The sequence below is a fragment of the Megalops cyprinoides genome, chromosome 1, assembly GCF_013368585.1.
Source record: "Megalops cyprinoides isolate fMegCyp1 chromosome 1, fMegCyp1.pri, whole genome shotgun sequence".
NCBI classification, from domain to species: Eukaryota; Metazoa; Chordata; class Actinopteri; order Elopiformes; family Megalopidae; genus Megalops; species Megalops cyprinoides.
Genome location: NC_050583.1, coordinates 46,270,344 through 46,287,095, shown reverse-complemented (window position 1 = coordinate 46,287,095; position 16,752 = coordinate 46,270,344). Strand labels below are relative to the sequence as shown.

The window sequence follows — 16,752 nt, the reverse complement described above, 5'->3', positions numbered from 1 at the left end:
GATGGACCACTGCATGTCTGTTTCCCCTGAAGCCCACCCAGCCCCCATGAAAATCAGATCCTTCTTCAAGGAACCACAAGAGCCCTAAATCACTAACAAAAGGGAGAGAGAAAGAAAGAGTAGAGAACAAAAGGAAAGCGTGCTGAAAGAAAGGGAAGATCTTGTCATGGTCTGCAGTGAAAAGCTCTGGGCTTCGAGAGAGCGAGAGAGGGAGGGAGGAGAGGCATGTGGCTCTTATCTCTCTTTTCCTCTCCTGCTTTTGTCTTCTGCAATATAATAACTAAGGTTCCTGTTTATTTCTCTTTTTTGTCGGGTACAAAACAGGGAAAGAAGAAGAAGCGAAAAAGGGAAAAGCAGCCAGGAGATGGCGCAGGTGAGGCAGCAGCAGCAGAGCCAACGCGTGGCAGCCTATGACATCAGATAAAAGTCCAGCTTTTCTTTTTTTCATTTCTTTTTATTTATTTATTTTGCCTGGCACATTTTTCTGTACGTGATTTTGCTAGCTAATGCAACATTTAAAAATGGTAGACTGCTTGTTACTACCCTTTTGTTAAAAATGCCAATAACAAATTGACCTCGCATGTCTAGCCCCACCCCCCCCCCCTCACCCTTCACACCTGACCCCCTGACCTAAGCATTGTGTTATTTTAATGTTGTGATGTGTATGCTTCTGACAGTGTTTTTTGAAGTTAATTGTTTTGAGAGCTGTTAACATGCCAGTGTTGTGTGTGTACCTGCCTGTGCCTTGGTCCTGACTGGTCCCCCTTGTGTTGAGTGTACTTGCTGGGCTGTGCCTGCCTTCCTCTAATGCATGCTTTTTGGGGGGAAAATCACCCACATCTCTAAATTAAGGAGGTTTGCTAATTCTATAATTTATTCATTTTTTTATCATTATTCGTTTTTGTGCATTGAAGAAGTGTAGAATTACTGTTATTGCAGTCCTTTGGGCTGCTGATGGCGGTTTAAAGGCTTGTGTCTGTTCTTTTTTTTTACAGAACACAGAGAGTATTTTCCAAACCCTTGCCTTTCCCTCCCTCCGATTACAGGTGCTTAATGTCATTTTGAGTCTTAAAATACTAACTTGCTTTTTTTCCTCTTTTGGTTAATTGTAATTATTTATGTATGTTTGTACAGTATATATTTAACAGTTATTCAAACGAAAATGTAGTTATTGACAAGATGTTTTTTTTTTTTCCATTTTGTTTTGATTGCCAGTTTAATAAGGATGTTTCATTCGTTCATTTATTCTGCTTCAACCACAAATGTTTTTTTTTTCTTATTTTTCTTTTTTTATTTTTATTAATGTTTATCTGTAAAGTCATGCATTACTTAACAGCACTCCCTATTTGGCCAGTACAACATGCAGTATACTTATTTAACTTATAATTGACTGTTTCTAAGAAATCTGTGGATTTTGAGGATAAACCAGAGATGTGCACAATAAGAGTAAACCTCCTTAATCTGTCTGCTTCAGTAGCTGCGCCTGTCCTCTGCCACTAGCACGTAGCTAACCTTGCGCGCGCTCTGCTCAGCTGCTCCCCTAGTGTACAGAGACTGCTACTGCATCTGTTTGAGTGCAAATCCTCAATCTGTTGCCTGGGTCAAACTTCTGCTTAATCTGCAGCCTCACACTCATTCTCGCTACTGCACTGTCTCTTTGTTTAAAAAGTAATTTATAAAAAAAAAAACATGGCATAGCCAGTGTTAATCAGATCTGCAGTTTCCCCATTTTAAGTTTTTTTTTTTTTAAAATTCTTTAACACAGTAGTTATTTTTTGTTTGTTTATATTTTTGAGTTTCTTACACAATATAGCCTTGGATATAGGCTTTCTCCCTTTATATAAAAAGAATGATAGGCTGGCATCCCAATAAAATTGTTTTTTTTTTTTTTTTTGCATTTTTGAAAAGCATTTTTAAAATTTATTTTAGTTTGTTTTTTGGCTCTCCATTTCTTTGTTTGCTAATGTCTGAAACACACTAACAGCATCCTCCTGTCACTCGCCGCAGTAAAGGGGCACTACAGAAATTCATTTCCTCGTGTTGCTATTGAAATGCATCCACTGGGACATAAGAGAAAATGCATAATTGCCATAACCTGGAACTCAGCAGATTCATTTGTTTCCGTTTTTCTCTTTATTTCTCTCCTTCTCTTCCCTCTCTCGCCGCTGGCTTCTCTCTCCGATTTGATCAGATCTGAGCGCTCCTAAGAAGTGCCGAGCGCGCTTTGGCCTTGATCAGCAGAATAACTGGTGTGGTCCGTGCAGGTGTGTATGATGGCGCTGGTACACTCGCTGGGGCAGGTTTCAGCTGGTTTACACACTGGTCTTCCCCCCTCCCACCTTCCCTCTCTGTCTGCCTCTGGCCCCGCCCACTCAGTCCTGCACAATCTTCAGTCTTCTCTTCAGTCTCTCCCTCTGCTGTTGGGTGATGCAGCATGGGTGCCTGATTCCAAAGCACTCTTTTCCGCGTGTGTGTGCGTGTGTGCGTGTGCGTGTGTGTGCGTGTGCGTGTGTGTTGTTGGGATGACAGAGCTCATGTATGTATGTACAGCACTTCCTCTTCATCACGTTGTGTTTGGACCCTGTGTTTACAGAGAACATACTGCAGACATTTAAAGAGAGAACAACATTACAACAGATAACAGCTCATAACGCATTATAGCACATACATTTACAGAGCACAGCTCATTACGCTTCATAAAGCAGACATTAAAAACTCTCATAACGCATTATAGTGTATGCATTTACATTGCACAGCTCATAATGTGTCATAGTATGTACTTTAACAGAGCACAGCTCATAATGCATCATAGTGTGTATATTTACAGAGCACAGCTCATTACGCTTCATAGTGCAGACATTAAAAACTGTCATAACATGTCATGGTGCTTATACATTTACAGAGCCCAGCTCATAACACGTCATAGTGCAGACCTTTGCACCACATGTTACAGAGCATCACACATCATGAAGAGGAAGTTCTGTACACACTCATGTCGGGTGGGGGGTGGGGATGGATGTGCACGGGCTGCCGGCTCAGTAAGTCGGGGAGGCAGGGGGGTAAGCCAGTTACTCCAGCTGAAGGCTGCTGTCTGGCTGCCTGCAGTGTGTAGCGCAATGACCAGTGTCCACCTTTCTTTTTTTCTGTTGTATTTTTGTGTTTACCTTTTGGCTAACAGATGCAAATACCCCAAAGAAGTGTCGTGCCTTGTTCGGGCTCGAGCGGCTGAGTTTATGGTGCAAACCTTGCAGGTATATTCCCTGTAGTACCTCTGGGGATGGCGATGGTGACGATGATGATAAGCACAATGAAGTCCAACTTATTGTCCTCCTCCTAAAATGTCTTCATTTTCTGTCCTGTGTAATTTCTCTTATCTCACACTCTCACTGCTGTCAGTCAGAGCTCTTTGCGAATTGAATCCCATGTCACTGTAAGGCCAAGCCAGACAGCCCCACTTTGCTTTTGGTACAGAATATACTGCAGCAGCAGATGGGTTTGATTTATGCTGTTGGCCATGTAAGTCTGCTATATATATATATATGACACATGCATACATTTGAAGGCACCTTTTGTTATTTTCAGAATAAGTTTCAACACATTTTATCTTTAATTAAGCTTCTCACAGTTTATACATTTTTACAAAATTTAACCTTGTGAAAGTTTATTGTTGGACTTTCCAAGCATTTATAACTTGGAGTGTCCAATAGAATGCTTTCCCTGAGTTAGATGAAAATTTTACTTATTACTAAACATTTAATAGAAAACCATAATACTCATCATGTCGTAGGTGTAAATATACAATATACAATATAATCTGTAAATACCATATTATGTTGAACAGCTGTTTTCTTTTCCTGAGGGCTTATATTTAACTGGTGCTGGTGCTAGACTGATCTCCAACGTGTGCCTGGCTGTTGAGGGAGCAGGCCTTTTCTAGCATGAGTGTCACCTTCCAGTAACTGTTTATCATGCAAGTCCTGAAAGGCCAGGGGTTTAAAATTCTAGCTCAGAATCTTTTCCCAAGCATGGCTATATGTAAATATACAGTAATTCATATGTTTAAGATAATTCATATGTTTAAGATTAAAATGCATTTTCTGCACCAGGGCAAATACCTGCGTTTCTTGCTCCCATAACTCTATCTGCTAGCTCTCTACCTTTCCATGGTCTGGTCTGTTTATAGATTTAGCTTAAATTTTGGGTGGAGGGACCAGTGTTGTCCAATCCTATTATCTCCTGCTTGATCTCTATGACCTCACTCAGTCCCATTCTGTTGTTTTTCTGTTCTGACACAAGCAGTCTTTGAATTGGGAATATTTTCATGGTAGGTATTTGTTTCTGCTAAGTAATACCCTTCTCTGTGACCTGCTTGCTCTGCCCCTCCCAACCCACCCCATCCATCGTAGACCCTGGTGCTGTGAAACACATCCGTGCTTCAAGAGGCATGCCCAGTCCCTTAACGTTCCATTACTATTTCATAATTTTTATCAGTTTATTCCTTATTTAGATACTGTCAAGTCTGGTGTGCAGCTAACCTCTGCAGATAAGTCCCACCCCCTCCATTTGAGTGGACAGATTTGGGAAAATGCTGCAGTGACAGGTGGTTTTGGTGTTTCTGTGGTACTTTCCTCTGGTTTTCTGTGGTAAGATTCCCCCTCAGCTTACACACCAGATTTACCAGTATTTTTTCGTTTTTTCATTAAATGTGGTTGTGAGTCATTATTTCTGTTTTATCTGGTGACATGTTGTAAAATCCATTTTAATTTGTGTCATTAATGAAAAGTCATTAGTATTGTTAATGCTAAGAGGTGGGTCAGTCAGTTGTAGAGACACATGTAGGTAAGTGTTTGATTAGATGTCAGTTATTCACGCCCACAGAACCCTTCAGTTTCATGACGATGCACTGTTTTTTTTTTTTTTTTTGTTTGTTTCACTATCACTTTGTGCTGTTTAATCTACAGAGGCCAGAAATGTCTCAAAGAATACTTTTTCTTTTTCATCTTTGCGGTCCCAACATGGTATTTTCCAGCTTCACCAAAGCTGTTCTGATTGGGATCTGCTGGGCCAGACATATACGCATGCGCACACACACACGCACGCACGCACACACACACACGCAAACAGTGTCACTCCTGATTTTTCTCCAGCCCCTGCTGTACATTGCATTGTTTTTTGTTTTTTTTTGTTTTTTTTTAACCATTTTTTCAGCGTTTGGACTCTCAGACCTCTCTCTTCTTTCCCTGTAGTTCAGGCGGGTGTGTATGGCTAGACTGCAGGGGGTGGTGCCGTTAGATTGAGACAGTGTTGCTTAGTGGGAGAGAATAGATGCTCCAAATGGTAAAAACGTATCTGAAGAAAAGGAGATACAGCCTTGAACTTGTAAAGGGTGAACATCATTAACGATAAATGCAAGCAGAAAGAAAAGCTCTCTTTCAGGACAGAGCCGAAGAGACGGCCTGATAATGTTACAGCCCATCGTTCTCAGAGGGCTTCACTCTGTGCTTCTCCTCGCTTTGTGAAGCTTACAATTCGCATCCTTACATGGTAACCTCTTCCAAGTTAAGGTTATCTCTTACTTCCCTCTTCACCTTGTCCTTTACCTGGGATAAAAGGTGCCTGATTTGAGTTTGAAACACTGGGGTAGTAACCCCCCCAGTGGTAGTGCCCAAAAGCACTTTGATGTTTTCGATATGACCTCATCCCGACCATTGCAATCCCAGGCATGTTATCAGAGGCCAGAGTTTCTCTGTTCTGGGTCGGACCCTCTTTTTCAAGTGTTCTGACCCGTCTTGTATGGCACTCCACATCGTTCCCTGACCCAGAAGTCCTCCTGTTTGTTCCTGTGCTACCCAAGACGGTCCCGTCTGGGCTTTGAAGCTGTAATGGCTTTGGTTCAGCATCAGAGGAGTCAACACTGTGAGTCATTTAGCCCCGCCCTGAATCCGGGGGAAAGGAGGTGTCCCTCCTGTCAGAACTCTCAGCCAGGACACGTGTGATCGCGGGGAAGCCCTCTCTGAGACTGAATTAGTGCAGTTGCACTTGCATACTCATACGTGTGTATGTGTGTGAACCCCAATGATCCTCACTCTTGGGCGTGAGTCGCATACCTCCACCGCTCTTCATTTAAAAGCATGTCGAAAAACCAGACATGGATCTTCTCAGCGTTTTGGTCTTGTAGCCAGTAAAATTCCCCCAAACCCTCTCGGGCGTCGGTCGGAATGCCGCACTGACACCCCACCCGCGCGGGGGGACGACACACAGCAGTCTATAGCAGCGCAAACTCGGGCTGCTGGTAATTGAGTGTAAATTTGAGGTGCAGTGGGGTTAAAAGAACTCGCTGCCTTCAGATGTGTCTGCGGGAATTCCCCGTAGGGCCCCCGAATCGATACCGTGCACAGGCAAATAGCGGGAATCAATACGTCTTTTTAAAAATGGATATCACCTTATTTACAACCATTTGACGGGTGCTTATGCCGGCATTAGCCTGATCAGCTCAGAGCTCGTTCCCTGACCTGTATGGGTGTCGCATTATAATGGCTTATTAACATTCGGTCGAGGCACTAAAGGTCTCTCTGCGTCTGTCTGTTTCATTTCTGTACCTCTTACTTCATTCAGTTCATTGGGGGTGTTGTATTCTTCCTGTCTGTGGCCACTCTTCCAAAGCTGCATGTGCTCTTTTAGTTCGGCATGTTCTCGACATAAACTGTTGCCGTATGTGTCTGTAACAGAATCACCTCCAGAAGTCTCTCTCTCCCTCCCTTGCTCTCTCTCTCCCTCTCTGTCTCTCTCACACACTTTTTCTGTATGAAACGTGAACCCTCATCGGTACAGGCAGGGGTATGACTTGAGAAACGAACCTTACCCAAGTGGCACAGATTATGCCACTGTCTCCCTCTCAGAATCCATCTCTATTCTTTTTTTAAACACAGAACAGAAGTGCTGACTTTTAATAATCAAGCAAACGCACACGCATTCAGTGCCCAACCCTCTCTTTTATTCTCTTCAATTTCTGCTTTCTTTGACTCCGCTCTCTCTCGGTTCCCTTGCTTCTTTTATTTCTGTATCACGCTCCTGTTTTTCTCCAACTCCCTCTTCTTCCTTTCCGTTTTCTCTCTCTGAACGCGCATAGCTGAGTTTAAATGTTGAATCTTTCCGTATTGTTTGTTCTTGAGCCCAGCCGATTTTGCCCCTCAGGCGGGCAAAGGCCTCGTGGAGAGGAGCTGTGGGGGGTCAGGAAGGAGGCGGGCGGGGGGGGGCACTCTCTAGCCACCCTATCCAGACACCCCCACTGCACTGAGCTTCGTCCCCTCAGAGACACCCATCCCTCTACCTCCCTCTTCCTGAATGATAGCTGTACTCCGGCCTTTCTGAGGTCAGCACGATTCACCCGGCAGCGGGTTCGAGTCTCCCACAGTCGCGCTCCACTGGCCCAAGGCGTGCCAAGCGAGGTGGGGGGGGGGCGGGGGAGGGGGGGGGGGCGCGACCTGGCAGGGAAAGCCCAGCAGAAATGGAAACATGGCGCGTTGACCTCTGCGTTCTGGTGCAGACATGTCTGTGAGGCAGGTTGCGTGTAGCGCGTCTGTGCTAACCCCTGCATGCGGATTCCCCAAAGAAACGTGGAGGGAAAGAAAAGAGAAATAAAAAGGAAAAAAAAAAACAACAGAAGGAGGAAGAAGGAGAAATCGCTGTAAATCGTATGTTCCTTTAATCAAACCATCCAGCATAGAGCCTTGAGAGGAAGAGCTTTTTATTCTTCCCTCACATGGAGGACATGCTGTTCCCATCACTGGGTTCTCCGTACGCATAGGGGGCCATGTTAGGGACTTAGTTTACACGCCACCCAAACCCCCTTACCCTCATTCGTTCCTCCATCTCCTCTTCCCTTCCCAGCCTTCTTCACACTCCTCTCCTCCTCTCTATTCATTTGTTACTTTTTCTCCAGTGTCACATGATCGATGACAGAATCAGGCATCCAGCTTCACTGGCACTGTTTGCAGAATTCATTCACACCTTAAATTCACCACCTTTTCTTCAGAACTCACCAGAGGAAATTTAAAAAGAAGTGTTGCGGGGCTAGAAAAGGTTGTGAATTTATGCTGATGGTGTAGGTTGGTGTAAGTGTAATTAGAATTAGGTCCATCGCTGGGCCTGGCAGAGTAGATGGTATTTAAACAGCAGAGAGGACTGTGACAGCCCAATAGCCAATCAGCATTCACTGCCACAGACATGGAGTGAGCCAGTCAGCATGCCTGTTCCGTGTCCTGTCATCCACTGCTAAGTGTTTTGTTCGACTTTGTACGTGTGGTGTTTGTTTATTCATTTATGTATTTTTTTTCTGTTTCCAGGAGAAAAAAAAAGTGTATCCGCTACATTCAAGGTGAGGGAAGCTGTGCCAGCCCTCCTTCTTCGGACGGAAGCTTGTTAGACTCCCCCCCCTCCTCCCCCTCTCTGATCACCTCCCCCTCGAAAGACTCCAAAGCTCAGACTGATCAGATTCAGCCTCTCTCACTGACGATGAAACCCGCGCCCCTCCCCTCCCACCTGTCCATGCCCACATCTTTAGTTCTGCTGGAAACGGCGGCGGCCGCGAGCAAGCCGGGCGCTGCCAACGGGCCGCTGGACCACCCCGACACCTCCCCCCGACAGGCGGGGTCCTCCGCACTCAGCAGGCCCTCCCCCAACCTGTGTCACCCCCACTCTCTGCTCCCACAGCCCCTCTCGCTCGTAACCAAGTCTATAGAATAGCTCGCCTCTCCAGCTCCGCTAGGCTCTGCTGTCTTTTACGGTCACCTGTTGTTGGGCTCTCTTGTTTGTTCGTTTCATTTTTTTTGGTTTTCAGTTTCTTTTCCTGTTTTCCTCTTATTTTGCCGTTTGGCTTTGAAAAAAAAAAAATAGTTTCTTTTACCGAGTTCATTGGTCAATATTTGACCTGTCATTATCTCAAAAAAAAATTAATATTACAGAAAAAATAGTACAATGAATTGTAGATTGTAAGCTTTGTGAATCTGCCAAAATTTTTATCAGCAAACGTTCTAAGTCTTTTTAGTGTTTTAACATTGAAACAGAAAACACAATCGTTATGTAGTTCCACATAGATGCATTTGAAAGAAAGGAAATTTAAAAATGAGTAGATTAAAAAGAAGCAGAGGATTAGATCATTTAATGACTTATGTTAGCCCTTTCCAAAAGAGTTTCTGGTTCTTTATTATTTGTATTAAATACGAGCTTGCGAACCAATCATTTTTCCATCTGTTCAGATACAGAGGGCATGAGGAAACGCTGTAACCTCTTCAACTGTGCGGAACAACTTTAATTGTGATGTTACTTGTTATTGTTTAAATGTACAGAAATATTTGGGGGATACTGTGTTAATATGCATCGTTCCATGGCGTTGTCTTTTTAAATTTTTTTATTTTTGTTGTTTGGGGGTAGTAGATGGGTGGGGGGTGGGGGGTGGTTGTTGTGGGGTGGCAGGGGAAATGGGGGGGGGGGGGGGGTCGTTCAATACAAAAAGTCACAACGCTAGGACCAGTAGTATTTATTGCTTTAGAGATTGCTTGTTGTATCTTGTACGTTGTCCCTTTTTAAATATGTTCTTTTCTTAATACATTGTATAAATATTTTTTTCCTTAGCGTAAGCAACTTATATATATATGAAAATGATCCATTTTTACAAGGAGTTTTGAAGTTTTATTGTATTTTTTTGTTTTGTGTTTTTGTTTTTTCCTCAATGAAACCTGGATTCCACCAAATGAACCGCGTAGATGCTTTTTCAGAACAGATACGTGCACAACACAAGAAACACACCTTATAAGCCATTATACAAAAGAAATAAAAACTTGAAAGCGTTTCGGGGACAGTGTCTTCAGCAGTGGGGAAAACGCCCTCCTTCTTTTTTTTATGCGCAGTCTTATCTCTACCAGACTGTAGAATTGTGTACAGATTTCCGTGCCAAAATTTGTGATAATTTCCTTCTCCCCTCTCTAACGCTGTAGTTTTTTGTTTGTTTGTTTCTTTGTTTGTTTGTTTGTTTTTTTAAACCATACTTTGCTGTGACGTTACATAGATTGCTATGTATGTAGTATAAATGTTGCTATAACAAACGTGTTTGGTAGCAGATTGTCAAATATTAAATCTAAACTGAACAAAAGACGGAACGTTGTACTGTATAAACCCACACGGGCCAAACCCTGTATATTAGGAGGTTCATAAAAAAAATATTAAATACAAAAAAAAAAATACACAAACTGCCACTTTTAAGTACACTACTACATATAGGTAGGTAGCAAAAAATAGGCATGTTGATGTTGCAAGAGGCTGTAAAAAAAAGCTACAAGAAAATCATCCATTCGGTGCCATTGTAGTTGACATGACGCGACTGTAGACCGTCTCGACTTTTCTCTGGTTTATTAAGATGCTAATGATGAATAGTTTGAATGTTTCCTAACGGCTGTGATGTTCCTGTTCGATTTTATGCTCTTATTCTTTTTTCTTTCATTTTTTTTGTTTGTTTTTTCGTTATCATTTTTAATGGTTCCAAAACCATTTTTTTGTAATGAATAAATGTTTATGCTGTACAGTTCCTGTAGCATGCAGTTCTGTATTAATAAAAGAGTTAGTATGTGCAAATTGCTCTGCCTTTTTCCTCCTTCTCTGAGTGCCCACAGCCTTTTCGGTCAGGGGTCTGTTTGCCACGTGATGTCGGGGTTTAGGTGTTGAGCTGTGGATCAATCACTGTTGTGAGTTCAAATCCTAGGTTAGCAGTACTTGAGTCCAGTCCTTCACTTCAGCTCATCCAGAGAAAGCACAGCTACTTAGACAGAGGAAGGACTTTGAAAGGGTTTAGGCTGAGGGTACCTGTCAATTAAGTTTAAAAGTAAAATACACATTTTTGGAGCATTCTTGAATGACCACGGTATGGTAATGATAATGAATGAGGCCTGAGACATGGGTGTGAACACAGGTGTAGGTGTAACCTGTAGCCAAGACGTGGCATTCCTTACGGTGGCACGGCTTGCCCTCTTCTCGCGTCTGGGCTTCGACAATCTGACCCTGGGCAGACGTCTGGGCTTCGACAATCTGACCCTCGGCAGGCGTCTGTGGTCCTCATGGCAGGCAAACCGCTTCCTTGTTCCTTCAAAACCTGCGGGTCTCAGTATCCCAGAATCCCCAGCATAGAAAGACCAGAGAACTTGGGCATGCACTCTGTGTGAAACATCACCATCGATCGCCCAAAGGGTTAATACTGAGTCTCATACAGTTCCAACAAATCGTGAGCTGCTGTGCCTCTTGAGCGTGATTGTGTTTGTTGGCCAAAGAAGGCGAACCCTGGACACTGCACTTTGCTGTGTAGTGTGTCTCCTTGCGCTCAGAGGGGTCACACGATTCACGTGATGTCACCCACCTTCTCCTCTCTTCAAAACTGTCTAATTAAGATATTTGGATTATTTTTGGACCAAATTATAAACGGGCTGTAAATTAACACAATTGTAGAAGTGTAAAATTCTTGAAAATCTGACACTGAAGCAATTTAAATAAATATTTTTCTGTATGAATATTATTAATGAATGAGTTGATACAGCACCTTTCATCACTGTGATGGATCTCAGTGATTCAGTGACAGCATGACTCACTGTGGCTCACCTCCTCCAATCAGCATCCTGCTGAGGTGGAGAGGGAGGGCCTTATTTAGCCAATTAAACTGGGAGGATGATTATACAGGAATTTTGGGAATTTGGTCAGGACAGCGGGGAATCTCCTGCTTCTTGGAATGTAGGACATGGGGTCTCAAATGACCGCAATGAAACCAGACCTTGACTTTCAGTTTCATCTGACAATAGACATTAACGCTGTCACACATAACCCATTTGAAGAACATGCCTACTGCTCTGATATACGGTTCTGAAGCAACAAAATGACTCAAGAGACTAAAGTATGGACAGATTATTCTACTGAGACTTGTGTGTTGCTCTTTGGGTCTGGAGCCTCCTTGCTCTGTATCAGAAGCAGACAGACCTCAGAAAGTGGTAGCTCTGGGGAGGCTGTGTAAACCCCAGCAGTCTCAAAGCCTCACTGCCATCTGTTTCCACTGTCCTGCCCCTGGACCAACACCCTGCCTTCAGGTCCACCTACACACTTTTCCTTCCCCCTCCACTCACTTTCCACTTCTGCACTCAGTGCTATGGTTTTCACAAGTGCTGTAACAGGAACAGCAGCGCTCTCCCTCTCTTTTGCCTCTCTGTGTGGGAGATGTGGCCAGACGCACTCCTTTTAATTGGACTGAATGAAATCATTCAGGTTGCCAAGGTTGTATTTTAATGAATTTGTTTAATAATCTATCATGCATAATGGTACAATAAATGCTTATGAGACAGATTTCCTCCTCTGCTGTCATGAGAATAAGCAGATTATTATGATTGCTTCTTATAATTGGCAGTAAAATTTTAATTGTAAGGGGAGTGAGGTGTGAGTGGATGAGCTCAGACAGACTGGTTTCCTGTCTGGGGGCAGGGGCAACCTGCTGAAAAGAGCTTAAATGCTACTTTGATCTCTCAGAGTCAAACACCAAACTTGGTCTTCTGAGCCTGCTATCCACTACTTCTCTCACACTAAAAATACAAAAAGGCATAAAGTTGGGTAATTTATTTTTTTTACTGGTTTAAAGTTAATGAAGAATTTTCCTTAGAGAGACATCCAGGAGAGCAGATGTTCAGTATTTGTCCCACACTCCACTAACAGCACACCTGCAGTGTTGGTCTTAGCAGGTGTGGTATTTTAAAATATTTAGTTTTCTCACCGGAATTGGGCTCTGAACAGATTGGAGCTGGAGGTTATATTAAGGGCTCTGCCAGTCAAAGCTTACTGGTCATTGGAACCAGCCAATCACTCTCCGTGATTAAATTATACCCATGATCCTCAGCTCCGGCTGCTGCCTCATGGCTAGGTTGGGCCACTGCTGATCAATTCACAAGGATAAATCCAACATTGCAATATCTGCGGGGGGAGGAGGAGTGTCGCCTCATAATTTGTGAATTTTCTTGTGCAGTGCCTACCTACATTCTGTGGTCCTGAGTTTTTCAATGAAGCAGATGTTGTAGTCCACCAGGGGTTACTTCACTTGTTAAAGTCAGGGTCAGGATAAGTGGTGCCTCCACATAGAATAACTAAGTAACAATAGAGTGCTAAAATGTCTCCCAGGAAATGCACAGTTGTAAATGAACTGACACACAATGTCTTTCAGCCTGTAAGATGACACAAGAATGGACTGAACTCAGAGGATCTTTAGAAAGGAATGAATTAAGGTATAATGCTTAATTCTGGGAAAAGAAATCTGACATTATTAACATTTATCAATGTCTTTTCTGATGGTTTGTATTTTATAATCAATAATAAAATAGATTTACAAAGCACACACCTACAATTTACACCTCCAAAGTAGAGCAACTCAAATATCTGAATGGAACAAGGGTATACATAAAAAGGATTGATTCAAAATTTAAATTCAAGTTTAAAAAATGATTGATTGTAATGTATACAATCATTAACCTTCCAAATAATGACAACAATCCACTGTTATCATATCCTGAATAATAAATTAATCTTCGGCTATTCAGCTAGCATTTCCCTATCCTTAACCGAGAACTAAACTCTGCAATACCAATTTTTAATGCCATTCTTTAAATAAACACGAACATGTGTGTGCGCGCACACACACACAAGTGTATCCAACCACATTACTGGCAACTACTGCAGCTTTCTCAGTTTGGGATCCAGCGGAATAATATGTTACATTACAAAATTTAATACTGGAAAAACAATGTTGTGCATGACTAAAGGTTCAACGGGAAAGCAACTTTAACAAGAAGAGTGATCGCTGAAGCTTTTCCCAAGTTCCAGCGATTAGCACTGATTTAAACACTGCAAAATGCAGTTAAAGTAGCTAACAACCAGCCGCTTCAAGAAATAATGTTTTAGAAACCCAAGTAAACTCACAAGGTCAGCTATCAATTAGTAGACAGTTTCAGCTGCATATAATGGTGACATCGACTCCATCTCCTGTGGCCCCATCCCAAGATTCACATGGTTACCCAAAATGGTAATCCCTACTAAAATCATGGGAAATATAGTTTTGCCTTCTGATTTTTCACCTACACCTTACATACAGTACATTTTCTTTCTGTGATGTTTTATACCAAATAGTATTGTAGCCTGTGCTACACTTGCAACAGTATTAGTCAGTCAACATAGGCAGGTTTGTAGTTAGCTATCTTGGTACTATGTGCACTAATCATGGCAACGTTGATTAATTTGGCCAGCTGTGGTTTGGTGTAAATGGTAGCTAGCTTGCCAAGCCCTGTAAGCTACGAATAAGATTGGGTGCTTGTCGCTTGATGAGCTATAATCAACGCTAACAAGCTAACCAACTTTGTAGCTAGCTAGGTAAGCTTTGGGAAAGAAGTAGGGTATCTTCAGAAAATCCTGTAATTTTTGAGGAACTCAAAAGTTGAGCATTTGGACTATTTTCAAGAGTCTCTCTTTGGTAGAAAGGAGAGAGACACTCTAGAAGGGACAGAGATTCTCTGTGGTAGAAAAAACAGCACCTCTGTGATTGAAAAGGTCAGGAACTCTCTTTGTTTTTTATACTAAATCACCATATAGTATGGGTCAAAGGCAAAGTGTCATTTTATTTACTATCTGATGGATCTTCATAAAGATGAAATCTCCTTTCACACAGAGTTCCCATCGTATCTTAAGCTGTGATTCAAGCATTTGTTGTTGTTGTCATTTTATCATTATTACTTAGCTTAGAAGAGGCCCTTATCCAGATGGACTTGCACGTCATCCATTTATACAGCTGGATATTTACTGAGATCATTCAGATAAATACTTTGCTCAAAAGTACAACAGCAGTGCCCCTCCTAGGAATCAATCTGGGAACTCCTCGGTCTGCATAGAACAATTAAGCAGAAACCAAGATGCATGTCCAAATCCTCTCTCTCTGTGATGGCGTTGAACCAAGCTTTTTTTCCTACAATTATTATTTTTTCTTTTTTCATAATTCATCTCTGCAAGGGAGATGTGTTTAAGTTATTCTCTCAAACTTCTTCCATGTGAATCCCCCATCTGTACAGTGTGTAGGTAACCAGTGAGCTGCATATTTCACTGTGATTGCCTAACCTCAACTCATGCATTCTGCTTGTAGTTATTTTTCATTCTTTTTTTGTAACAGCAAATTATCTGTCAGTATAAAATGAAATATTTTAAAATCATAAAGAAAGCAGCTGTATAAGGTAATATCTTTTGCACATGGTAACAGTTTTTCACATTTTTGTGTCAGGAGTTTTTCCAGGGTTGTATCTTGTATTTGTTTTTGAGATTAAACAGCTGTAAAGGCTGTACAAATGTGTTCTAGACTGTGGCCAATGCATTATATATCCTTTATAAAAGCATTATAACATGTGTAGAATTTGACATTAAGCAATTTATAATTTAATAAAAACACTAAACAGAGAATGAGTAAAAGTCCTAGTTTTTTGACATATCCTCATTTAAAGCAGAACACATAATTAATAACAGAACACAGCACAGTCTACACATGAAATCACAGACAAATTCAACCTCAAACTACCTTCTGTCTCTGTAATCCTGCAGCAAACACAGCCTCACAACCTCACAGGTTTTGTGTGGACCTGAGGAATTGACTCAGTGTGATTCAATTCTGAAAATCAGTAGCTTTGTGCTCCAAGGGCAACGGTGTAGTCCTGTTGTATTCATAAATGACCCGTTTGCCTTATGAAAAGAAGAACTCGGGTAAGCTGAGAGACAGCGGGTGGTGATCTAACTGCAGCTACACTGGCAGAGCTTACTGTTATTTTACAGTCATCCTTAACCTGTTTTTAATTGACTTTTATTATTAACCTAATGCCAAATTAAACAGACATCACCCCTTCTGCATCCATTTTTTATTTAAGTTTCTGAGTTTTAATAATAATGAAAAACAAATCTTACATTTATTTATTACAATCAGTGTGATTGATCTGATTAATTTAAGGCATTATCATTGGCATAATTTGCTTAATATATCAAATCAAACTCAAAGAAATAATAAGGTATCAGGCACTGATAGATGGTCTTTATGTTATGCTGCCAGTTATTCATTAGGATCATTTCCTGTGATTCATTGATTTACCTGTTCAAATTGTGGAAAAAATAATGATGGACTTTATATGACTATATAAATACTTTATAGAGATTCAGCTCGACAGATTCATACATTCAAATTCTGTTTATCGATTTTACTTTCATTTTCTTTCAAAGCCTCTGCTTTTGCAAACACAATTAGTTTCTCCTTGTTTTTGTTATGGGAAGGTCTAGGTCTATTTGTATTTTGACAGAGCAAGAGACATCTTCCTCTGTGTTCCTGTTTAGTGATGTTGGTCTTGTAACTGTTTTATTCTTATAGTTTCACTTTATATTCTTTTCTCTGAGCAACCTTAGCATATGTTTGATTCTCATGCCATTGTGCTGAGTACTGTAACTAAAACACCATACCACTGAAATTCTTCTGTATCTTTAAAAGAATTTTTCAAATACATTGTTTACATAAAGATGAATAATTATTTTGCCTTTCAACAAACCCTTTTCATTGATCCTCACTTATCTGAATTTTTTTGAATTAGTGTGGACATGAGGAGGGGGGAGTTTTTTTTAGGAGAATAATGATTTTGGGAAGGCTGTGAGTCTTTCTGTGAA

General features: G+C 41.5%; 1 protein-coding gene across 20 annotated transcripts in view; it reads left to right on the top strand.

Annotated features, from left to right (window-relative positions):
- The window catches only part of tcf7l2 (transcription factor 7 like 2), a 96,771-nt gene extending 87,988 nt beyond the window's left edge, over positions 1-8,783 (top strand). For 5 of the 20 annotated variants that reach the window (XM_036549568.1, XM_036549524.1, XM_036549516.1 and 2 more), the window contains 4 exons: positions 325-373; positions 996-1,046; positions 2,192-2,264; positions 8,346-8,783. In XM_036549568.1, the coding sequence (XP_036405461.1) occupies positions 325-373; positions 996-1,046; positions 2,192-2,264; positions 8,346-8,745 (573 nt within the window). In that variant the 3' untranslated portion in view covers positions 8,746-8,783. Of the gene's footprint in view, positions 1-309; positions 374-995; positions 1,047-2,191; positions 2,265-3,178; positions 3,252-4,299; positions 4,326-8,345 lie in introns of those variants that run through there. The other 15 variants (XM_036549560.1, XM_036549488.1, XM_036549439.1 and 12 more) reach the window with 8 other exon arrangements.
- Positions 8,784-16,752: the final 7,969 nt, after the last annotated feature.